The following is a 25,039-nucleotide window of genomic DNA, read 5'->3' on the forward strand; positions in this document are numbered from 1 at the left end:
CAGGCGGCAGCAGCCCAGCCTCTTCTTTCCTCGCTCAGTCAGGCGGCCCCCGCTCAAGGCCCGCGTCGCCATGGCCGCAGTTCCCGAGTTGCTGCAACAGCAGGAGGAGGACCGCAGCAAGGTGAGGCCCTCCCGGCTCTCAGGCTCCAGGAAGGGAGGCCTCGCCGACCTTCCGAAGCCCCACATTCCTTCCCGTATCTCCCGGGGCTCGCATCGAGGGGCTCGCCCACGCGGGAAGCACCACCAGACCCCGAGCGCGCTATGGCCTGTTCTCCCTAAAGGCTGGCCAGGGCGCTCCCTGCGGACCCGGGGAGGAGAGAACCAGTGACTCGGGACCGTTCCTTTTAGCGCGCGGCCGGGTGTCCCGTATCGAGCGGGCCCGTGGCGATTTTCTGGAGACCCGGGAATGTGTTCTTACGTAGGAAGTTTTTAAAACTTCTTTTGGCTTCGTGGGGAGTGGACAGGGAACGTGAAATCCACTTAACATGCAACAAACGACAGTTGGGTTTTGTTGCCTCCAAACTCCTACTTCAAAACTTTGCCCCAAATACTAGGGAAATTCCATCAAGTCAGAAATCTGAGCTATGTTCCTTACAACTTTTAATGCGCCACTGAGGGAGTTCTGTAACTTAGTAGGTGCTCAGATACTTCTTGAACTGAACTCGGTTACTTTTAAAGCCTGGACATTTATGTAAATTATCCCTGTACCGCTTAAATCTTGAGGACTAGAAAGTGCAGTAAATTCAGGTTACCATAGTCAAAGTTTTCGAGACAGGCTCCCACTCTTATTGCGCTTTTGCATTTGGGTTAATTCTGCAATTCATAGTCGTTGGTATGAATCAGTTTTTGTGCAGAATCATCAACATAAATTTTTTTCTGACGGAAAGTGAAGAATAATCTAAATCAATATAAAAGTACAAGTGCTTGTAGATTTAAGTAACCTGGAAGTCATCCTAAAAGTTATATCGACTATTTTTCATCTAGTAAATAGACAGCTCACAGCGCGACTGGATCATTACAACAAAGGTATCATTGGTGTATTAGTTACTAAAATGCTACTTTGTGCCTGATGGTCGGGTCTTGGTTTGCGTATTTTTATTTGAAAGTTGAAATAATAAATTATTTTTACTAACACCGGAAGTGGGAACTTGAGACTACGATTCTTTCTAGAATGTTCCTCTCTAGAAGTTTAGGTGCCGAATAGGAATTTTGATAGCAATTGGATTCCCCCACAGGCACCTTTATTTATTTATTTTTGATACAGAGTCTGTTTTAGACAGCTATTTAAAAGGACTTTACTGCTTCGACAGGCATTCATATTAGTACAGTATATGGTAGCTGGTATTTAAAATAACTTCATTCTGATCTAGCAAAATTGGAGGGTTATGAAGGCTGCTTCCTGCCTCGTTATAGTGGCTACAGGAAAGGATTATACAAAGTTTCTGATTTTTAATTACAGAAATAAAAAAAAATTAATAAAATATTACCCTAACACGTTTTCATTTTGCTTCCTAATCTAATATTGGTCCTGCGCTGCGGATTGTAGAAATAGTTTTTACTGTTCACCTAATGGGAGTTTGGGACAAGTGTGAAATAAGAGGCCAAATCTTGGGCAGAATGGCAGTCCCCAACATTTTTGGCACCTGGGACCTGTGCTCCCATGAAAATCTAAAATCTAATGCCTGATCTGATGTGCTGAGGTGGTGATCTAGTGCTGGGGAACTGGCTGCAAATAGGAAGCTTGGCTTGCTTGCCACAGACTGGCCCTGGGGGTTTGGAGACCCCTGCTATAATACAGCTTTGTTAAAATATTTTACTGAAAATGTTTTAATTTTAAACTTTACATTTGGCTTTGGAATCCCCATGCAAATAGGGGCTTATGGGATTTAAACCCATTAATAAAATAAAGAATATAAGTGATTTTTGAGGACTAAAAGAAATATTGGTCTATATCTAGTAACTTGACACACATTGTCGGGCACTCTTCCACCCAAGCTGGTGGAGAGTCAGATATCCCTAGAGACAACTTATACACCAGACAACAAAAAACTAAGAGCAGCAACAAAAGCAATGGCTCTGAAGAAAGACTATATAACCAACCAACTACTGAAGTTAAGGCCACGTTATAACAGCACTAGGCTGGGAAGGGCTACCACCTAGTCCTTGCAGAGCTTTCCCTATGTGCTCAACTTCTTAAGTCTATTAGCAATTTAAGAATCATAAAAAAAAAGCCTGGGAGAACCCACACTCAATTTGCCTTAGGTTTGCTAGACTAGAGGGAATGAGACTATCACCATAGAAAAATACACATTTAATCTATGAGTGGGAACCTAAACATGATGCACAGCTATTTAAATAACTAACAAATAATGCCTGGAGAACCTAGAAGGTGCAAAATGATTGGAGGCCAGGATAACTTATTTTTATGGGAACAAGATTCTGCATAATCTCCATTTTCTCCCTACCCACTAAAAACTCCAGACACCCGAGAAAAAGGGGCAGGCAAGAGTGACAGTTTTTGAGATGGGGCCCATTGTTGTTAATACTTTAACTTTTGCAGGAGCTAGATTTGGTAAAACCCTACTTTTCTAAAGGTAAAGATCAAAATATTTTTCCTATCAGTGGAGGACTAGCAAAACCCCCCTAAACTGCATTTTGGGAAAGGAGACAGATCCCAACACCTTCAGCGAAATCAAAGTGTCTGGAATTAGGACTTAGTCATAACAGTCCAAGCCTTAGCTCTGCATCAGTAGCTTGTGCAGTGTCTTAAGATCCCCATTTGTGAATCCTACTTCAAGGAGGTCTTTTTTCTTTTGGTGACTATAGGAAGAAATGGCCAAGAGAAGCTATTATGAAATTTTCTAGGTACTAACATCTAAATTCTCATTTGGTGTGAGACCTACTAAGTGACTAATATCTAATGTAGAGCTTTAGTTTAAACCAGGGTTTCTCAACCTGAGCACTGTTGATATTTTGGGCTTGATTTTTGTTGTGGGAAATTGTCCTATGCATTGTAGGGTGTTTAGCAGTATAACTGGCCTCTCTACTGGGTGACAGTAGCTCTCATCCAGTAGCGACAGTCAGAAATACGTGCAGACATTGTCAAGTGTTCCTTGGTTGAGAAGCACTGGTTTATTAAACTTACCTTTTAAAAATGGTGTGATATGGGTGGATCAGGTTGTTTTACAGAGGCTAATCTTTAGTGTGCCTGTTTGTTTCAAGTCTTTATATCTACGATTGATAAATTCTAAAGAAATAACGTGACTTATAAAACAAATATCATTGACTATCTTTGGCGAAGTTAGCTCCCCTCTCCCCTGCCTCTCGTGTTGAGGAACCTTTGTCAAAAGGTGATTTTCTTCAGTGGGTTCTGGGCAGTTTAGGATTTGAAAGAAGCAACTGTGTATTTACTGTATTGGAGTTAAGTGCCCACTTCGGATAGTAGAAACCTAAGGCTCTGTTGCTACAGCATTCAAAACTGTGGGCTAGAAATGAAGTGAAGCTCATTGAGAAACACTGCGGGTAGTACTTGGTTTAAACTCCTTTTTGAACATTTTGCTCTATTGTCAAGGCCTCCTTGCTGGAAGAAATTAGGCAAGAATAGTTTTGTAGGTGAAAGATACATGCAGTGAAGTTAAGTAGTATTTAGGGAAACAACCTTTTAATGAGCCCAATTATTTTGAGCAAAGTATTTCAAAGCATTGTAAATTCTACCTTTTCTTTTTGAAGTCGTGAAGGAAAATGGCTGCAGGAAGACATCTTGTCTCACGTGAATGTGTCAAACTTGTTTTTACAAGAAGTTTATGATCTAGGCTTCCAAAAAGTTTTTTCACTTCCAACACCATTATTTTCTGATTGGCCATTGAGTTAAGAGCTGGTTAGCCCTTCTAAAAGAGAAGAGGTATGAGGAATTTGTCAACTGTTTCATACCCCAGAGGCAAACTGTAAATACACAGGAGTGTGTAAGTTGCAGTTAGGAAAGACTGAACTTATTATTTAGTTCAGATATTGGGTCCTTGGCTTGTCTCATTTCCCTCCTGCCCTTTTTTTTAAAACAAATTTGGTGTAACTTTTTGAGGCACTGCTGAGTGGTCTGGAGAGAAAAGTAATTTTCCCAGCACAGCAACTTACACTAACCTGTGGTATGCATGTTCTACCTGGAGAGTTTATGGTTTACTTGTTTTTGAGAGGCAGACCCCTCACCTTCATTCTAGACAGTGTAAATAGTACAAATGCAGAAGCCAACTTCAGCTTTGACTGGATCTTTTTTGAAGAGCAGGACAAAGTTGTTAGTGATAAAATGAAGTATTAGAATATTTACATTTAAATGACCTGGGAAGTGTGTGGTACCTCTGACTCAAAGCAGAAGAAAATCTCACCATGAAGCAGGCAGCTTTCTGTTCATGCTGCAATTGTTTATCAAACTTAGATGACACAAACTTAAGCTCATTTCTCCATGTTGAATCATTTTTGTTGTTGATGAAGGTAAATTTTTTTAATTCTCAAACCTATTTCTATTTAATTTTGGTTTGACCATAAAGGTCAGGCAGTGAATGTTATTAAACATCCTCTTCAACATGTCAGGTTTGTAGCAGAGGCCTGTGGACTTTTGATATACCAGGGAGCTTTGGGGAAGAAGCCTTGGTGGGACTGGATAGTAGGTGAAGGGCTTTAGCTTCAGATGGAAGAAGTTAATTTTTTTTTGTTCCAGCTGTTTCCTCTGTAGCAGAGCTGTTAATTCCCAGTAGAATTTCTTTGCTAGAGTATCTTTAGATAATTTAACCTTTTCACTTTGTGAACTCGTTTGAAAATAATCCAGGTATCTAGTAATTAGATGGGTTTCTTGAAATGGATGTTATTTAAGCAAATAATTCAGCCTGATCTTTCTGGTTCCATGTTGGCAGTTCATGGGCTTTGCAGCCTTGTGAAATGATGATTCAGTTTATCCATTCGCTGAGTATGCTGCACTGATCTTCTTCCAAGCCTCAGTTTCTGTTCTAGGAACTTGGGGCTATGTAGCTTCCAAATGCCCTGCAGTCTATGGTGTTCTACCATGGACAGCTTGTGTGTTGGTAGACTACGGGTAAGAATGGTTAGTGTCAGCAGGGATGGGTCCTTCTGGGTCCCATCTCACCAAGATGAGTGGTGGAAATCTGATCACTTGCTGTAGCCCTTTATCTAGTTTTGGAAGCTTATGGCTAACTTCTGTAACTATCGTCTATGTTAGTAGACTGGAGTCTTCAAAAAGTTTTTGTTTTGGTTCTTGTCCTTGAAGACGGATAGATATTGGCAGGACTGAATTATGGGATGGGAAGAATCAGTTGAGGGTGAAGGGAGGTGAGAGATGAGAAACAAATACCCCTAAAAGCAAAGCTTATATATTGCTTATAGTCAGTTCAGTTTTCGTGTATAAGTGCCACAAAGAAAAACTGGGACAGAATGGATAAATAGGTTTAGTTTCTCCAGGATGGAAGAAAATAATTTGAGTACTACTGCTTGAACCATAAAGAGGGATTTGGAGAAGTATATGACATTAGAATTTCTCTTAGCACTTCTTTCCTATAAGTTGAAATACTAACAGTAATAAATGTTGTTTTATAAATATGTCTCATGTGAGTTTTCAGAAATTAATGCAAATCTAGTGTGTAGCAAAACTTTTTGGGGTTTATTTCCTCGCTAATGAGTAATGGACTAGGCACAGTATGCATTTATTTTTAGCTAAAATATGCCGTTTCTTGCTTCCTGTGATCAAAGTGAAAATGCAGTCTAGGAGGCGGACTTCTTGCCTCTGTTTTTGGCTCTACACTGCTAACAGACCATTCATGGATGACTTGTCACATTGGCTTTGTCCATGGTAGGGGTCTTAGTTCCTTAGGCAGTGGATGAAGAATAACAAAGCAAAATCCTTAGAAGAAACAGTTTAAAGGGAAGACACACTGATGTAATATGTGCTGGCTAATAAGTACATTGCTGCTTCTGCTTTGGTAGGACTAGAAACCAGAAAATCACTTAAGTATATATACAAGTAGTCTTTTTCTCTTGTAGTAGTTTCTTTGCAACATTCACATTAAGAATAGGGGCTGGCATATTCTACTTACGTTGTATATAAAACTGGTTAGGTTTAAATTACTATTAAACTAGCAGATCAGAGTTACTTTAGAAATTTTTTTTTCCATTGTGTCTTGTTATTTTGGCTGTATGGCATCAGTGTAAACTGGAGTCTGTAGTCACCATAACAACACTTACTATATCTTCTGTGTGTGTCTGCTCTGTTCTGCCTTGTGGGTTCTGAATTTTAGAATCTAGTCTACCGTGTCGTCCAGTTACATAGGTGCCCTTTGCCATCTGTAAGGCATTAAATAAAACCTTTTGAAGAGGGAGCTTTGCAGATGGTGTTAAGTCTTGTACTAAAGTGAGTCGTAAGGAAGATTTGGACCAAAAGTGGACCTTAGCAGCTCAGAGCTCTGCAGAGTTGTCCATGTGCCCTAGCTAAGAGGCTGATGAGCATGTGAGAAAATGTACAGGGATTCTGTATCAGCTTTTCTTCTTTTCAGGTTCTCTTACCAAGCATTTAGAGTTCTTAAAACAGCTAAAAATTTGCTTTCTAAATGAAACAGTGCTGTTTATCTCACCTTTTTTCTTGTCACAAAGATTGTTGTAATCCTTACTATAAGGATTAATCTGGTAGGGAAGTAAATTGGGGAGCTGAAACTCCACCTGAAACTTTGGGTATGTGATGCAATGGTTTCTATAGCAATCTACAAAAGAAAGTCAATTTTAAAGCCTACATTCCATTGTTTGAGACTAGATATTTTAAATTTGATTCTCACAAGTTACCTAAGGGAAACTGGGAGGGAAATGGAAAAAATTAACATGACTGTTCTGAAGCCTGTCTTGCCCTACTGATTTAAACAGCTGTTCTAGGCATTTTGACGTCTGTGGCTTGAGTCAGAGACTCGCAGTGTTAGGCAGTACTCTTGGTGGTTATTTAGGGTAGGGGATGGAGGTTGGGTAAGTGGGAAAAGTATGTGGAGGGGTACAGTTCTCTCCTCTTACCTTCATCCTGGTGATTTATCTAGCAAGTACTGTGGCATGGGGTTGTGGGGTGTTGGTTTTGTTGACTAAGCAGAAGGAATGCTGAGCTGTTAATTACACTTAATGATTCCGGAATGAGGATACAGTGCTGACTCAGTTTTAAACATTTCACAACTTTTAACTTTTTGATAATTTATGTGCTTCATTGTCTGGAGGATTATATGCTACAGTATGGGTCATATGTGTTCTTATCACATTCTTATACCAAGAAACAATATACCAAAAAGTATTTTTGTGGTGACAAGAAAGGAAGATAGTGAACAGTAAATAGTCTGGGATATTACCTCTATATAGGAAAAGAGGTGAAACCAGAAGATAATTGTTCAGTGGGACAAAAAGGGGCTGGTAAAGTTCATCATAGCTTGACTATGGTGCTTAAATGAACTCCATTTACTAGATTACAAACCCCTTGGGTCTTCCAACCTCTCATTTCAAAGCTAGTTCATGTGCAGAGTGTATGCTCATTTTCTTTGGCTTGTAGTGAGCTAAAATGGAATTATCAGCATATTCAGAAATTGAGAAATGGTTAGAAACCAAGATTTGTGACTTCTTTAGGAAATGGACTCTTAGGAAACATGGCGATTGTTGCTGAGCTCAGAGAAATGTGCTTTAGACTTGTCCTGTAGGCTGTCCCATCTTTCTGCCAGTGTCTGTGTCTCCTTTTACACCTGCCCACTTGATTCCTGTACTGACTCAGGCAGCTACAAACATAAGGTGATAGGTGGGATATTCAGTATTCTCTTCAGTCAAATTTTAGGGGTTTTTTGAGGTCCTTTTGAACTCTGTATTTGCTCAGTGGTCAGTTAGCAGAAGAAAGGAAGCTTTTATCAGAAATATGTCAGAGTTAGAGTTATGGTTATGATAAAATGAAGTATTCCTGGCCTTGAAGCTTTATCTTTGTTTGTAGAGATCTCATAAATGGACACAGGAAATTTAAGCCAAACAAGCAAGTTTTTTATAGGAGTCATCAAGAATTCATTTGGGAGAACTATTTAGGTTGAGCTGTCAGGAACTGTTAAGTATATTGTGATCTTACTAATACCTGATGTTAAAATCAAGATCTGGTGACAGCTGGAAGCCTGTTTCACAGAGGAAAGTGCTTGTTACAGGGCTAACTCTGGTTTTTGCAATTTAAATTTTTTCGCAGTCATAAAAGGAAAAAGGGAGATACCGACAGCTCTGAGATACAGAAAAGTAATTCATGCATTTTTAGTGAATATTTAACATTTTGTACCTTACTGAACCAATTTTTTTAGTTTCAAAAGTTCATCAGTCCTTGGTCTCGAACTTTATATTTTGAAGAATACGAAGTGAAATTTAAGGAGAAATAACCTAAGTATTCCCTGTTCATTCATCTTCTTGACTCCGATCTTCTCTTGGGATTCTCCCTGTGTTCAATAATTAGAGACAGCTTTACTTTAGTGCTAGCTTACAGTTTAAAAGGGAAGGCATGAGATACAGTTTCTTGTCTTGTGTCAGGCCTTCAGATTGACCATCACCATGTCTGTTTTAAGAATCAGGGAATTTATCATTTTAAATTAATACAAAAACCATTTTAACCACTTTTTTTCTAATAGATTCCTTCAAAAATTCTTTTTAAACTGGCAAAAATGGAGTTATTTTTTTCTGAATTTCTAACTTGCAAAATCTGTTAACTTTTGCTTCCAGGGCAGAGCTCACACTTACTTGTCCCTTATGAGAAACTACAGTGGAATTCTGCTAATTAAGGCCTTTATTACTGTTAATCTCATGTCTAGATTTCTACTCTCTTTGAAACAGTCCCTAAATGTACATAGACTCTTGAGTCCAATTTTTCTTTTCCACCCAGGAACCTGTACCACAAGACTATTCACTGTGCCTCTATTTTCCTAGTGTCTAACTCCTTTCAGATATATGTATGATGTGTATGTCTGGTTTATGCCTCTTGAATGTTCCTTGTAGTTTGGCATTTCTGTAAGAAGTTCTAATTTCATCCTGTCTCATTCAAGCTGCCTTAGTTTAAGTAATTCAAGTATTTTTCATGTAGACATAAGTAATGCACATGATATTAGAATCATAGTTGCTTTGTTCAGATCACAGGAATACTTGGGACCCATCTATGTATTTGTGAGCAGATTTCTCCAGTTTCAAATAAGCTTAGATTTATCTCAGCTGACTTTGTTCTAAATAATCTTGTATAGACTGCTTTTTAATTACAGCTCCTGTTTTTGGAAATACACTTTTTAGGACTAAATGATTTTGAGACTAATAGCCAAAAAATATGTGTTTCAGCTGAGATCTGTATCTGTGGACCTGAATGTTGATCCCTCGCTTCAGATCGACATACCTGATGCACTCAGTGAGAGAGATAAGGTCAAGTTCACAGTACACACCAAGGTAAGTGACAGAATGACTCCAGTAATAAAAACAGCTCTAGGTTGCATCCTTGTTACTCATGGTGGCTGTGAGAAGAGACTTCCTGAAATAAAATGGTTGCCATTTATTTGCAGTATAGCACCACTACTAAGTGAGCACTTCCTTTTTCTTGTAGGGAGCCTGAGATAAATGCTCTTGGCTGCAGTATTTTCCACTATGGTGTAGCTCTTTAGGACTGTGGGTTTGCTGATGTTAATTAAGTGTGGCTTGTACTGTGCTCCATGAGGAAGCAATCAGGCAAAATGATGTAGGTGGGGCCACCTGCCTGCACAGCTGAACTCCTCACTTTTGTTTTTCATTTGCATGTGTGGGAAATGCTTGCTTTTTTCATGTTTACTAAGTTCTTGGCCTTTGCCCCACTTATTTCTTATGATTCAAAAGACTTTTTTCCTTCACCAAATTTTTTTTTTTAAAAGAAAGTTTATGAGAAAGGGGGTATCGCTCCACAGACAGAGCTTGGTCTCCTCTCAGAGGCAGAGAGTGAGAGGGACCTCTTCTCCAAATTTTTAATTTGACAAAAGCAATATGCCAATTAGGAAAATGTAGAAAGTTTAATTTCTTAGAATCAGTCCTTTGAGGAACATTTTCAGCTTCATTTTTATTTCCATCCTAGTTAAAACATATTGAATGTTTGTCTTAATGCCAGATACTGTCATGAAGGGTTTACATGGATTTAATTTTCTTTTTTATAACAACTTATGATGGGGTTTATTATCCCTGGTTTACAGGTGAGGAAACTGAGGCACAGGTTTAAATACAGCAAATGTCATCTATAAGGCCCTCTCCCACATGGTCCTCTTCTTAATACTTTGATGGTTTGATTAGCATACCTCAGTTACTCAAGAGGCAGTGTGAAGACTACATAATTGTATCTGCCTGAGTTGACCTGAAAGGTGTGGTTTTGTGAAAAGAATTCCTTAAAGAACATGTTGAATCTTAGTTATAACTTTTTACAGTGTGGGGAGATCATGTATTGCTGCTTTTCATTCTTTACTGGATCTCATTGTGATGTTCATTATGCAGGATTTTCCCATAGTGCAGCCTAGGAAACTGAAACTACTTTATCTAAAAGTGATGGTTATCAGTTAACGTCTCCTTTCTTTACAGACCACACTGCCCACTTTTCAGAGCCCAGAGTTTTCTGTTACAAGGCAACATGAAGACTTCGTATGGCTACATGACACTCTTACTGAAACTGCAGACTACGCTGGGCTTATTGTAAGTGCATTTTGGAAAATCAAATAATCAATTTCTTCTATCTTGCTCTTCATTTTGTTTAAAGAAACTGTTACCCACTCTACAATGATGGACTATGAAAACAGTCTTGATTTCATCTGCCAACTGAGTATTTGCTACTTATTACTGTTAGAGTCTAAATATGTGACTTTATATAGTATTGGCAGCTATGAATGAAATGAAGCATACAGTCTTACATTCTGTACAGTATAAGAGATACAGTTTCATGATTTGTCTTACCTACCTCTGGGTTTGGTGTTTCTTTGACATTTTCTTTAGACATCAAGTAGAATTGATTTTTAGGAAAACCTCAGTATTGGTGATGGTATGCAGTAGATGTCTCAAAAAAAATGTAGTCTGCTCAGAGAGTAAGGGAGACAGTTGTCCTGCTCAGCTCTTGAGAGTTAATGCATAGCTGCAGGAAGAGACTGAGCCGATTTTAAAGGAGAATTGAGTGTGGCTTGTTCTTCCAGGCAAACCGAAGAATCTGTTCGAATAATTAAAATTAGCAATGAACCTTGTGTTTAAGAATGTTCTCTTCACTTGGAATCTTTTGATTATCCTCTGGAATTAAAAATACCTTTTTGAGTTAAGAGACTATAATCTTGATCATTCTTCATCAGCTTCATTTTAGCCTTGATTATAATATATAAACTGACATTGAAGCAGGATAAATACTATTGTACTCTACCAATTGTCTGTGATGGGTAAACTGAACAAATGATTGCACTCTGCCCAATTGTGAGGATGATACTTGTTTTAAGTGGCCAAAAGGTTAAGAGAAAAACAGAGGTTAACTACAGGCCCCAGCCAGAAAAATGCTCTCAAATTACTTGCCTCTGCTACAGATTCCGCCTGCTCCTACAAAGCCCGACTTTGATGGCCCTCGAGAGAAGATGCAGAAACTAGGAGAGGGTGAAGGGTCTATGACCAAAGAAGAATTCGCCAAGATGAAGCAAGAACTGGAAGCGTAAGTGGATCTTCTTGATGGGGCTCTATCTTTAGAGAAGAAAAGTAGTAATGTGTACAGAAATAAGAACCTGACAACTAATGGCTGCCTCCTAAAACTATATTTTGCAGAGTGTAGAGCATAGTCTTTGTGAACTTTAGACCTTGACTTCCTGGGGGCCACTAACTGGATAGACTAGTTGTTTTCCTCTATGTAGTAGACCATATAGTTGTTATGGAATGCTGCTCTGGCATAGTGAAGTAAACTTTTATATGTCTACATGTAAATAATTCTTTAGGCTGCTGATAATGTTCAAAGCATTCTCCCCTGAAGTTTGATTACTGCAAATACAGTTGAACCTAAATTGCTGTGAATGCTGCTACTAAGACGCATTCTGAATAACTACCACATTGATGGTTTGAGAAGGCCAGGTCCGTGGGAAGTATATTTTAATTTGATTGTAATTTAATTCAAACAAAAATGGGTTCTTGATTCTGTATCATAGAGGTTTGCATTAAAGTTTCCTATGAAACTGTCCTTGTACTACTTTATCTTGGTTCCCTCCCCTCTTCCACCATCAGCGTATTGGAATTCACTTGCTTATTCCAGCAGTTCTCTGCCCCAGGCCCATATTATCTAGGCCAGTGCTCAAGTACCTTTAGGTCCTGAATCATTCACGCACTCGAGTGCCTGTTATGACCAGCTCTGAGCATAAAGCACTGAACACAACAGACTTAAATTCCTACCATTGGGAAGTTTAGAGTGATATTTAATGTATAGGTTGAGATAACTTTATAATTTCTGGTAATTCTGAGCCTTATAAAACTCAATGCTGTGTACATGGCTGCAGAATTAAAGGGTTTTCTTTGTTTTAAAGAAACCAGTGTTCTGTGACTACTAAACACCAGCAGTATTTACATGTAAGTTTTGGGATTTGCAGACTTGTTTCATCAACCCCAGTTAAATGTCACTTTCCCTCTTCGTTTACTCATTTCACAGATTACAAATGGCACTTTATAACCTAATTAGATATAAAGTAATACCAGAATGTTTTGGTCTACTTCAGATAGTTTGCTTAGTGGCATAAGCAGAACAGTGAAGAAAACTAGGAGCAGTAGTGGCCACTAGTTGAGTGGTGCCAACTGAATGTTTTGTGTGCTTTTCTTTCAGTGAATATCTCGCTGTCTTTAAGAAGACTGTATCATCCCATGAAGTCTTTCTTCAGCGGCTCTCTTCTCACCCTGTTCTCAGTAAAGATCGCAACTTTCATGTTTTCCTGGAATATGATCAGGATGTAAGGCATTTTTTTATTCCATTTCCAAGATCCAGTTAAAATGTATAAGACTGTACTTTAAAAAATTTACCTGATATATTTTCTGAAAATTTGACTTATAATTTTAAATTTCTTACCAACACACTGGAAACCTTTTTTTTATTATTACTTATTTATTTATTTTTAGACAGGGCAACCCTTGGTTGACCTCACAGATTACAAGGACCTTGTCAGCTTACAATTCCCCCCCTTTTTTTTAAAACTCCTACAGCACCTGGCCTTCGTAGGTGGTCTCCTATCCAAGTACTAACCAGGCCTGACCCTGCTTAGCTTCCGAGATCAGATGAGATCGGGCCTGTTCAGTGGAAACCTTTTTTTAGATGTTGCTTCGCTCCCATAAATCCATTATGTGACATCTTTTAAAAGACTACTTAAAGATTTTGACCTTTTTCCCTTTCAGAAGCCAGTTTTCTCCTTCACCTAAGTTTGGAATTGTTAGAAGGAACTTCAGTTAGTTCACATTTGTTTTCTTCCTGGCTACCTTTAATTGAAAGAAGGCTTGTATGCTTTTTTTAAAAGCATGTTCTGTTACTATATGTATGAGGCAAGCCCTAGCTTGGAAATTTCCTCAGTGTCTTCTAACTGGTAAAGTTTTAATAAACAACATAGAACAGAACAATAGTTTTACCAAGGATTTAAAAGCCACTAAGACTTGGTGTCTAGATAGTTTTTCAAAATATCTCTTAAATCACACTGTGTTTAGGTTTAGTCGTTTATTGGACACTTTCGATCTGGTAATTAAGATGGAATTAAGGTATATATTTATCTTATGTGTGCATGCCTATACAAGTAAACGCTATTACTTGGAATGTATTTAAGACTTCTTTAAAAGAACCTTAAAAATATGTGTACTATAAACTATTCTTTTGGAATTCTTTTTCTTCAGCTAAGTGTTAGGCGGAAAAATACCAAGGAGATGTTTGGTGGCTTTTTCAAAAGTGTGGTGAAAAGTGCTGATGAAGTCCTATTTTCTGGAGTTAAGGTAAGTGGCTTTTAGCTGCTTTAGAAAATATTTGACATCATGTGGATAGGTGACTTTTTATTTCTTCAGAGAAGATATTCAAAATAAATGGTATTCTCAGAAATACAGTAATTTCTTCAAATTTTGGTTATTTTCATCTACTTATTTTCCCAAAACACCCTGTTCTCTCCATGGAGAGGAAATAAGAGCCTTCCCACATTTGTCTTCAGTTTCTTTCTTTTTGTAAGGAGAGAGGTTAAATTATTTTTAGAAAGAAAATAAGCTACAAGATTAGTACCATGCCATTCTTCAGAGCTAGATGGTCCATTTTGGTAGCCCCGGATGCATGTGACAGTTGAGTACTTGACATGTAGTTAGCTGGTACAGCTAAGGAACCAAGTTTTTAATTTTATTTACGTGCTGGATTTCAAGGACATCGTATGAAAAAAAGACTTAAAACTTACTGATGTTTTTGTTTTGGATATATTGAGTTAAATAAAATATTACAAGTAATTTTACCCATTTTTTTTATAATGTGGCTATGAGAAAAATTTTAAATAGCACATGTGGCTTACATATCGATGGACAGTGTGCTGTTCTAGAAAATCAAATTAATATATATGTCTCTCACCCTCACAAGTATGATTTATTTATGCATTCCTCAGCCCTCTCACCCCCTTTTTAAGTGAGTTACCTTAACAGCTACTATTTGGAATCTAACTTTGTCACATAGGGCTTGAGTAAGGACCTTGAATAGAGAGGCCCTTGTCAGAAATTTGGAAACTCTTGAATTGTCTCATTAATGCTGTTTAAGGTATGTGGGGCTATTCTGTACCCACGCATTGCAGGATATTTGGTATTCCTGGCTGGTGCCCACCAGATGTCAGTATTGCTTCTCAGTCTGGAACCAACCAAACTCATCTGTCTTCACACACATACGGACATGGGTATCCAAGACTAGGTAGCGACCCACCAGGCAGAACCATTGCTAGATCTTTAGATACCAGGGCTTTACTGGGCATTGCTAAATGACTCTTCAAAATTGTTCTATTAACATTTCCTGCCAGCACTTGAATTTTGCTAGTCTTAGGTATGAAATGGTATCTTGTCGGTTTGTATTTCCCTGGTCTATAGAGGTTAAATTTACATCTGAACTTATTACCGTAATTTTTTCTAATACAAAATATATACTTATAGTCTTAAATTTTGCTTCTTAAATGTCTTTCTTCTTGCCCTTTTAGGAGGTAGATGACTTCTTTGAACAAGAGAAGAATTTCCTCATTAACTATTATAATAGGATCAAGGATTCGTGTGCAAAAGCTGACAAAATGACCAGATCTCATAAAAGTAAATACCATTTACGCAGTAGCCACTTAACTTTGCTGATATGCCAGCTGTTGATATAAAAAGGGCTGTTCTTATTTCTGCAGATGTTGCAGATGACTATATCCACACTGCAGCCTGCCTGCATAGCCTGGCTTTAGAAGAGCCCACAGTCATCAAAAAGTAAGTTTTTGTTGGAAAAGCATTTCCCCTAATCCCCTAATCAAAAACTAGGTGGTATAATTAGAGTTATAATGAGTAATGACTGCATAGTTTCAGTTCTGCTTGAGTACAAGCTCATCAAGGGTAGATGATAGTTTCTCACATTCAGTTCTGCTTGAGTACAAGCTCATCAAGGGTAGATGATAGCAACTCACATCTTACACACCCTCTGATCATAGACATGTACCAAACATGTCTATGATCAGAGGGTGTGTAAGATGTGAGTTGCTACTTCTGTACCAAACATGGTGGCTTTTGTCAAAGCCTTTATTTTTGTCAAGCATTACATGTCTTTGTTTCTTGTTGATTATTTTAATTGTGGAGTTGTCTTTGAAGTTTGCCATGTTGTGTTCTCTTGTACGTGGTGCTTTTCACTTTACCTGAATTGACTTAGAGATTTGATTAGTGATCATAAGGATAATGTAATGACTCCAGTCTGATCTCGAGCTTTTTTTTATGTGAAGTTTTCAGTTTTTCTATGATGGCAGTTTGTGATGTGAGATGGTATTTATTTTAACACCTAGGCTTGCTATAACAGGTGGTCTTATTTCTGATTTGAAAAATGGAAGTCAGGCTAATGGCAGAACCAAGATGAAATATTATATATTTATGCCTTTGGGACACACATGGTGGTGTGGTTACTTAGAGCCTAACTTTGGTTAACATAACTTTGGCATTGGATAAGAACTGTCTTGGCTGAAGGGGCACCACACATTGCCGTCATAGAAAAACTGAAATCACATCACAAATTGCCGTCATAGAAGAACTGAAAAATTCACATAAAAAAAAGCTCAAGATCTGACTGGGGTCATTACATTATCCTTTTGACCACTAATAGTGCCTCATGACTGTGGCACTATAAATGTGCTCAATATTATAACCATCTTTACTAGATTGGGTCATCTGTAATGAAAACACTACTTTGATACATTAATTCTAGAGTACCAAAGGCTAGGGCTCCTGAATTTACCCATTCATGTCTTAGGGTATTGATAAGACCATAAGTCATACATGACTGAAGACCTTAAACCAAAATCATGTGTATATTTTCAGGTACCTATTGAAAGTTGCTGAACTATTTGAAAAACTTAGGGTAAGCATTTTTATCTTGGTTTTTGTTAAATATTTTATATAATCTGTAGATTTCTGCTTAGATGATGGTGACTTTTATATATTTTTTTAATAGAAAGTTGAAGGTCGAGTCTCCTCAGATGAAGATTTAAAGCTGACAGAGCTCCTTCGATACTACATGCTTAATATAGAGGCTGCTAAGGTAAGAGTCCTCAGAGGAGTGCAAGACCACCTTGCCATGACCCAGAAGAGATCTGATATGATTAGAGATGTATTCTTTTTGATAAAAATAAGGAAGTTAGGAATTTGCCAGGATTATTTATGTAAGTGATGTTGACCTAAATTGAGTTTGAGGAATAGGAAAGGAATTGTGATTTGGAAAACACATGCTGCAGTGAATTGAAAGATGAGTCCACTGAGAGTTTGGAGTAGGCTGTATTTATGGGCAAGGGAGTATAAAGAGTGGGAAGGTCTAGCCAGAGTTTAAGAAGTAAAAGTTCATTGGCTTGAGGGTGCTTGTCCCAGCCAGTAAGTTTATTGGCAAATGTACATTGATCAGGAGATTCTTCTGGGTCTTCTGTAAATCAGGAATTTACGGGAAATCAGCCTTCTAGTTCTTAAGTTTCAGTCTTCTGAGGGGGCACATGCATGAGATTCTTCATTTCATGTCTTCCAATTCCATTTTAGATTGAAATCTTTTTACATTGACATGCTTTGTGTGGCATTGTTTCCTTAGTTTTTATTGCTTGTGAGCAGTAGAGGTGGTGCTGAGTAGACAAATAATAGTTTGGGCGATTATGAATTATTTGGATGTGGGACGTAAGTGAAGACATGCCAAAAGCGCTATTTTATTTCTGAGGCAGAAAGGGTTTTGGATTTGCGAGTTTTCGCTGAATTACTGTTGTCAGTGCAGCTTTTGAGTCATAAAACATTACTTAACAAAAACAAGACTAAATGGCAAGCAGAATGACCTTTTGGAATGAAACATGCATTCTTCACTATCTACACTGCCCGGAACAAAAATGTTTAAATTATTTGTATATAAAATTAACCAAATTAGGCAACATAAAATTAGGGAAAATATGTAATAGGGAAATGTCATCAGGAAGTAGAAAGTTATTATTTTCCCCATGTTTAGTTTTATTTTGTCTTTTGGCATGTTTCCTTAGTCTTATACATTTTTTTTTTTTTTTTTTTTTACACACACTTTATAGACTACCTTTACAATGGATTTAAGTGCTGGTGTTAAACACTAAAGTTTTTTGAGTATACACAAAAGGACATAATTAGACGTCATGTATCTGCCATACATGCATCATAACTTCCCATTTTAGGTACTGAGGAAACTTCTACTTTGCTCTAAGTTTGCAGGGACTATTTCAGATTAGATCCTCAGAACAGATCCCTAAAGCAGGGTTTGAAGGGATAGAGTTACAAGAATGTTTCAGAGTAGTTTAGATAGATATTTAGTCTTCCCGTTTTGTTTTCTCGAGATTTTTCAGGGTGTCATATCTGTTAATTTTCTTCTCAGGATCTCTTATACAGACGCACCAAAGCCCTCATTGACTATGAGAATTCAAACAAAGCGTTGGATAAGGCCCGGTTAAAAAGCAAAGATGTCAAGTTGGCTGAGGCACACCAGCAGGAATGCTGCCAGAAATTTGAACATCTTTCTGAATCTGCAAAAGAAGGTTGAGCAGGGCCACTTCTTACTTTTTCCTTTTAATTTGGAAGTAATTTCAAACTTACAGAGAGATGATGCATAAATAGCAGAACACCCATACATAGTTTACTTGGGGTCACCTACCTGTTCATTTTGTCCCTTTTGCTTTGTTACTTGGCACACGTGCTCCCATTCCACATGTATGTTTTTTATAAACACTGTTTTGTTTTGTTTTTTAACCACAGATTTTATATATCATGGTCCTTTTATTCCTAAGAACTTTGTTTTGCATTTCTCTTATCTCCATACAGTATAGTTAGCAACTTTGGTAAACTTCGATACGACATAATACTATCTACACTGTGTATTCTCATTTTGTCATTTCTCAATGATGTCCTCCAGTCTAGGATTGCATTTAGATTTCATAGCTCTTAAGTCTCCTTTAATTTGGAGACTAACTCTTCTGAGCCTCTTTTTTTTTTTTTTTTTAAATGACATTTGCCATTTTGAAGACCATAATCTCTTTACAAATAGAATGTTCCTCAGTTTTGGTTGGTGATTAGGTTCCAGTTAAGCATTTCCAACAGAAGACTGTATAAAATAATGTGTCCTTAGGGACTGGTCTCGGAGGGGATGTTTTGTTCCTCTTCTCCTGAATAGACAAAGTTTTATATTAATTTCGATTACCCAATCAGGTATTATTCGATTTTTCTACTGTGTAGTTAATATTTTTTTCCCATGCCATTAATTAGCAATTGGTGGGGAGACAATTTAAGACTGTGTGCATATATCCTATTCATCAGACTTCCTTCCTAAATGTAGTCTGTGGTGATAATTTTTGCCTGAGCCAACCTTTATTTACTCTGGTGGTTGCAGAAAGGTGATTTTCCCCCTCCCTTAATTCTAGCATTCCCTTTCCAAATCAGCCCTTGGCATTGTTCTTTAAGCAAAAATCTTTCTCTCTTACTTTCTTATTTAGTATCTTTCTTAGAGTCATGGATTTCTGTCTTTGAAAGTAGTTTTAAAATTTATTACCGTACTAAATTTTTTTGGTTCTCACATTGTCCAGACTTATCCAGTAGAGAGTGTCTTTAAGCTGAAATAACCTCCCATTCTTTTGAGCAGTTAGATGTTCTCTGCTAATCTTACATTTTTTTCTCCTGCCCTGGAAATTGCCATTTCTTCCAGGGGATGGTGCACCATTTACATGAATGTAATATGTAGTCTTTTCCTTAAGAGATCTCACTGCCCTGTAGTTCTCAGGGGCCATGGAACATGCAAAAAATGAAGAATGTGTCTTTCAGAGTGAACGTAATGATAGTGGGATTCTGTACTTTATTTATTCTCAAAATACTTCCCCACTCCCTTAAAACTCAGGTTCCCATGAGAAATCTCTACTTCAGTTTAAGACTTTTTCTAAAACTTTTTTTCCCCCGCGTTTTCAAAACCTGGGCATATCTGGAACCCTCCTCATAATAGCAATGAACAATAAGAGTGCTCCTTTGTCTTAGCTCATATCCATCCAAGACTGTAATGCCTTAAGAGACAGAGCTGCTCTGTATGAAAACTTTGCAAATGGCATGCAGACACGCTCACATGGCTATCTTTTGGATTCTTTTAAAGGAACCTCCCTGCTGCCCTATTCTTAAATTTCCTGCCGTTTTTTTTTTTTAACAACTAGTTTAAATTTATAAGGAAAAGAACACACTTCAGAGCTACTGAGTTGAAATCCTAAGTTTTCATATAGACCAGAGTTTAGTGGCTCTGACAGTTTTAGAGGGGATTAAAGAAAACCACAAAGTTTTAAAACAGTGCCAATTTAGGCTTGTCCTTATTGCCTGAGGTTTGTCCCTGTGTTGCTAGATTTGATTCTCTTTATTCAAATTGTAAGCCTGAGTATATGATACTTAAAACTGTGGTATTCTGAAGAATACAAAGATTAACAGGTCTTAACCTGTTTGCCTTTGGTCCCAGTTAAGATTTGTGGCTGAACTGTTTAGAATCAGTTGAATGAGCATAGTGAAACAACACTGTAGTGGGCAGCATGGGTGATGGGTTAGTGCTGAGTCCTGGTTCTGTGTGTAGGCCATAGAGGAAGGAGGTGAGCTTATCTTGACAGCTGGGAAGGACCTCTTTAGCCTCGTATACCCAAGGTATTGTCATTAACACACCACTATAAAATTTTTTGTGTGAGGTTTTAATGTGGTTGCTTGTATTATATTTCTGTTGGACAGCGCTATATAGACATAATACAAGAGGATAAGTTTGCTCCTGAGTACCCTAAAGTGCCAGCTTGAGCTAGGGAGGGTTTTCAAAGTTTAAAAATAATTCATAATAAAAAACCATTGGTTCAAGTATGTGTAGCTCACCACTTTCCCAACCCTCATTCCATAGACATTGGTACCTAGAGGTTAAGGGGGAGGCCACTAATCAGAGATTCTCAAAGTCAGTAGCCATTCTCTGAATTTTGATGTTTGGCGATTGGGTGATGGTCCTCATTTAAAGACAAAAATGTGAGAAACTGTGGTACATCAAAGCTTGGGAGATAATTTATTTGCAAGGATGAAGTTCAGAAGTTAAAGACAAAAATTGTTCAACTTGGTAAACTTTCTCTTGTAGAATTAAGCAATTTCAAACGAAAGAGAGTGGCAGCATTTAGAAAGAATCTTATTGAAATGTCTGAACTGGAAATAAAGCATGCTAGGGTAAGTATTCAGATTAAGCCAACAACTTTATTTTTCCAAGTTATTTCCCAATTCACTTTCTCAGTGTCATCAGACAGATGGGTTTGCTTTGTAGTTTTAATCCCCTGTAGTTAAGGTGGGATCCACTTGTTGGAGTATTTAGTCCATTGCAAACCAAAAATTCTCAATTTCTTGATGAAATACTGCTTTTGAGAAAAGCATTCTTGTTGCAACTACCCTGCTTCTTTCTCAAAGTCCTTGTAGCCACACTTTGAAGAACCTGTTCTAATAATTTGTGAACACGTCCATCATACCATTATATGCTCTTAATTATCTAGAGTTTCATGGAAAACATTTAAAAAAAAAAATTTCTAGTTTTGCTAAGTGTCTTCTGATATTCCTTTTTGGCTTAAAAGGGGAAAAAACTTCCTTGGGTGTATTTAATGTCTGGCTTAATGTTGCAAAAAAAAATTTTTTTTGGAGGAAAATGGTTGTCAATGCTGGGTGCATATTAAGACTCTTCGCTGCCTGATTGCATTCACTAAGAAATTCTGGGAATGGCTCTTTGCGTGGTTCTTGGATGTAGGTGAGATTGGGCCCCCCTCGAGAGGGCTATCTGGTCCCGTAAAACTGGATTAGCCCATGGGCCAGCCGGGAGCCATTGGAAGAAGGAACTTTTACTGGCCAGTCAGCACTGGTTAAAGCAGGAAGACTGAATATTTGTGTGTATTTTAATTCTTTTATTATGACTACAGCATAGATGTCTTTATTCATTTGCCTCTTAAGTCCAAGTTCTTTTAAATTGCAGTTTTAAAGTACATATACAAAAATAATAACCCATAAATGCTAAGTTTTCTGAATTCCCTTAAAGTGAGAACTTTTTCAAAGCAATTTGTGCAAAGTCCTATTTAAATATTTATTATTTGTAATCTCACTTAAAATCTCACTCAGCTGGACGTGGTTCCATAGTGTAGCAGTTAGCACGTCTGCTTTACATGCAGAAGGCCCTAGGTTCCCACCCCAGTGGAGCCACGGTCCATGGTCTACAGCCATGCCACCCTGAACAAGCCTGATTCCATCTGATTTTGGAAGCTAAGCAGGATTGGGCCTGGTAGTACTTGGATGGGAGACCACCTAGGAAGACCAGGTGCTGTAGGCATAAATAATAATAAATAATTAAGAAAAAATAAAAATAAGATCTCACTCAACTAGTTTTTAGCAACTTTTTATCCAGTCTTTCTAAGGCCTTCAACTTCAAACAATAGCTTGTTTATATAGTAGTTAGATTAATTCACAATAAGCAGAATTTGGCATGATTGCTTTGGGAGCAAATCTGGGGTTGGATGCGGGATTGGAGATGCTGGAGCAGCAACTGCTAGCTCTTTAGATTTGAGCCTTTCCTATGCAGCACTCCCAAGCTAAGAGGAACTCACCAACATGAAATGGGGTGAAGGGGTTGTAGGTTATGGTTCAGTCATGATTTAAAGAAGAATCTCTTGTGAAAGCTAGGTGGGTGGGTTTAAGTTTAATTCTTATAGATATGTTAGGGAGTCTTGTACTCTAGAGCAATTCATTGGTCTACCTTGACTTTTATTTTTCTTCTAGAACAATGTCTCCCTCTTGCAGAGCTGCATTGACTTGTTCAAGAACAACTGACTTGGCTTTTCTCTGAATGAAGGACACGAATGTGAAAGAAAGCCAGGATTACTTGCACTTAAATCATTACCACAAAAGATTTATCACCTTTGATTTTAGTTTAAAATTGTGTTAATAAATATTTTGATTTCTAAAAATCTTAACACTTAACCATGTTGGTTTAAAAATATTTCTATTACATGCTACTTGGACATAACTAATCTTTTCCTTTGCATTTAATAGCTCAAAGTGGGCAGAATCTAAATATTCAGTTCTCCTGTAATTTGTTTTTAGATATTAAAAGGGTGCAGGAAACGTGCCTTCTGGAAACAAGTATAAGCAATTTGCCTGGCACATGTAGTTTTCATTATTTGATGTGCCCATCCCCTATAAACCAGTTATTTTAGGGTAGGTGCCAGTTACAATAAATAATTCAGCTACTTGTCACAGGTAACATAGATTTTCCATTCCTTAATTAGGTAACTTTTCCCCCCTTCTCTCACAGATCTTTAGTCATCTTAAGTGTTTGTACTATAACAAGAACAAGAAAATATCATTTATCTTTATATACCTTTTGCAGCTCCATTTTTGTAGTTGGGATATAAATATTTGAGAAGTATTTTAAGGGTATAAAATCGATATGACATACTTTTAGAAAGCAGTCAGATATACATTAGAAAAGATGTGAATACCCTCTAAGGGGTGGTGTTCGTGTTTGGACTTTTTTATAAAGTATATAATAAAATGATAAACCATGATACCATATGGAGTGTTTTTTTTGTGGAAAGCAAGGCCAAGTGCACCTAAGACTATGTAGTTGCAGCTAATCTTTGGCAGCGGTGAAGAGCTTCATTGTCTCTCCCCAGTTCTGACCTCCATTTTAGTCTTAATGTTTTTGAAGACTACAGGCCAGTTTTTTAGGTCTCCAGATCTGGATTTGTTTGCTTTTGATTTGATTCAGGTTTGCATTTTTGACCTGCTTTAAACATCAGTGATGATGTGTTCTCAGAAATGATATGTCTCTCATCTTTGGCGATGACTGAACATTTAGTGTTCCAAGTTTTCTCTCCTGAGAAATTTTACATCTTCCCTTACAGCTGATTAAATAAGAACAGAAGCTAAAAGTGATGAGTAAATGTTTTTTACGCTGTCTCAAAGTATCTTTCCAGAAGTTAATTACAATTGGTTGAAACTGGTATGAGGGTTGTAAAACATTGATTTTGTTGAAAACTCTGCTTTTTTTTTTCTTATATTAAACTAGTATTGAAGTCTTGCCTCCCCTGCCAGTTACAGGCAGCTAAAATTTACTGAAATGGCTGGATACAGTAGCTTCTACTCCTTTGATGTTACATATTTGAGGAGCATGGTGCATGAAATAAGTGAACTTAAACACAGTTGTAACTCCTCTGTTCTAACCATGTTGCTGTCTTGCTTACCTGTCACTCCTGCACTGTAATAGCATAGGTGTGTGGTTGGGGTGAGCAATTCAATGTGCTCAGGTTGCCCCTGATCCAAGGAGTTCTGACTTCTGGCTTGTTTCAAGGCTTGACTCGGGCCTTGCTGCATTTGGGTGTATGTTGGGACATCAGGGATATTGTGTTCTGAGTCCTGCCCCTACTTGCTGAGTGGCCTATGTGAGTGCCCGCTCTGATCCAGATGGATCTTGTGTAAACTGCAGCAATTCTTTAGGTGCCTCTCAAATGAATTTTGTACCAGTGATCTCAAATGTAGACTTATTCTTTGGTATGATTCTAGATGTGCCTACCTTACATATTATAGGCTTAAAGGATAATTTTTTAACCCTTTTCCTGTTTAGAAAAAAGTGCAGCTTGCTGCCAGCGTTTATTTAACACCATATGTAGGAGTGCTATGTTTTCTAGGATTTGACACTTGTGGTGATCGAACTACTGAAAACTGCTATAAATGGAATGATGTCATTTGTTTCCAAAGACCATTGATATACTAGAGCGATGCAAAAATAATAAAAGCAAGATATTTCATAGCAAATTTTGGGAGTAAGGTTAGGACTAATCTGCGAATTATCTTGGGGTAAACGCAGCAACACGTGCCGCCAGCAAGTATTCTCAAGACAGGGGAAAAGGGTTAACGTGATTATGTCTGAAGGTCATTGGTGAAACCCCATGTGGTTCTGAGTGGTTGAGGGATGTTTCAAGTCCTTTTCCTATCCATGTCCATCAACAGAGCCATCACTGCCAGCAGAGGTAGAGGTAGCCAGCATCCTGAAACTTGAAGGCAAGGCTTGTGGGAGGATGCTGTCCTGTATGCCACAGAGCCAGTGAGAATAGGGTGCAAGTGAAAGGGAAGGCAGCTTCCCTCTGGTCCTCAGGAGGACTGCTTAGTGGGAAACTACAGCTGCTGAGGAAACTAACAAGAGTGCAGGTGGGCTTAGAATACTTTGAAAGGTTTTTCTTAAAGCCACTAGGGTAGTATG

General features: G+C 37.9%; 1 protein-coding gene, 1 non-coding gene and 1 pseudogene across 6 annotated transcripts in view; all 3 read left to right on the plus strand.

The window, feature by feature from the left end:
• The window catches only part of SNX5 (sorting nexin 5), a 23,691-nt gene extending 341 nt beyond the window's left edge, over window positions 1–23,350 (plus strand). For 2 of the 5 annotated variants that reach the window (XM_039874427.1, XM_039874428.1), the window contains exons 2-14: window positions 39–121; window positions 9,367–9,471; window positions 10,618–10,728; window positions 11,595–11,716; window positions 12,866–12,989; window positions 13,915–14,010; window positions 15,231–15,336; window positions 15,420–15,495; window positions 16,588–16,627; window positions 16,721–16,807; window positions 18,137–18,296; window positions 20,888–20,973; window positions 22,558–23,350. In XM_039874427.1, the coding sequence (XP_039730361.1) occupies window positions 71–121; window positions 9,367–9,471; window positions 10,618–10,728; window positions 11,595–11,716; window positions 12,866–12,989; window positions 13,915–14,010; window positions 15,231–15,336; window positions 15,420–15,495; window positions 16,588–16,627; window positions 16,721–16,807; window positions 18,137–18,296; window positions 20,888–20,973; window positions 22,558–22,608 (1,215 nt within the window). In that variant the 5' untranslated portion in view covers window positions 39–70 and the 3' untranslated portion in view covers window positions 22,609–23,350. The remainder of the gene's footprint in view (window positions 1–38; window positions 122–9,366; window positions 9,472–10,617; window positions 10,729–11,594; window positions 11,717–12,865; window positions 12,990–13,914; window positions 14,011–15,230; window positions 15,337–15,419; window positions 15,496–16,587; window positions 16,628–16,720; window positions 16,808–18,136; window positions 18,297–20,887; window positions 20,974–22,557) is intronic. The other 3 variants (XM_039874429.1, XM_039874426.1, XM_039874430.1) reach the window with 2 other exon arrangements.
• On the plus strand, window positions 4,925–5,161 carry LOC120612090 (small nucleolar RNA SNORD17). The gene has a single exon (XR_005655353.1). It is a non-coding gene; the product is annotated as a small nucleolar RNA SNORD17 (small nucleolar RNA).
• LOC120612126 (uncharacterized) lies at window positions 21,994–22,111 on the plus strand (annotated as a pseudogene).
• Window positions 23,351–25,039: the final 1,689 nt, after the last annotated feature.

The sequence above is a fragment of the Pteropus medius genome, unplaced genomic scaffold (assembly GCF_902729225.1).
Source record: "Pteropus medius unplaced genomic scaffold, Ma_sr-lr_union100, whole genome shotgun sequence".
Lineage (NCBI taxonomy): Eukaryota > Metazoa > Chordata > Mammalia > Chiroptera > Pteropodidae > Pteropus > Pteropus medius.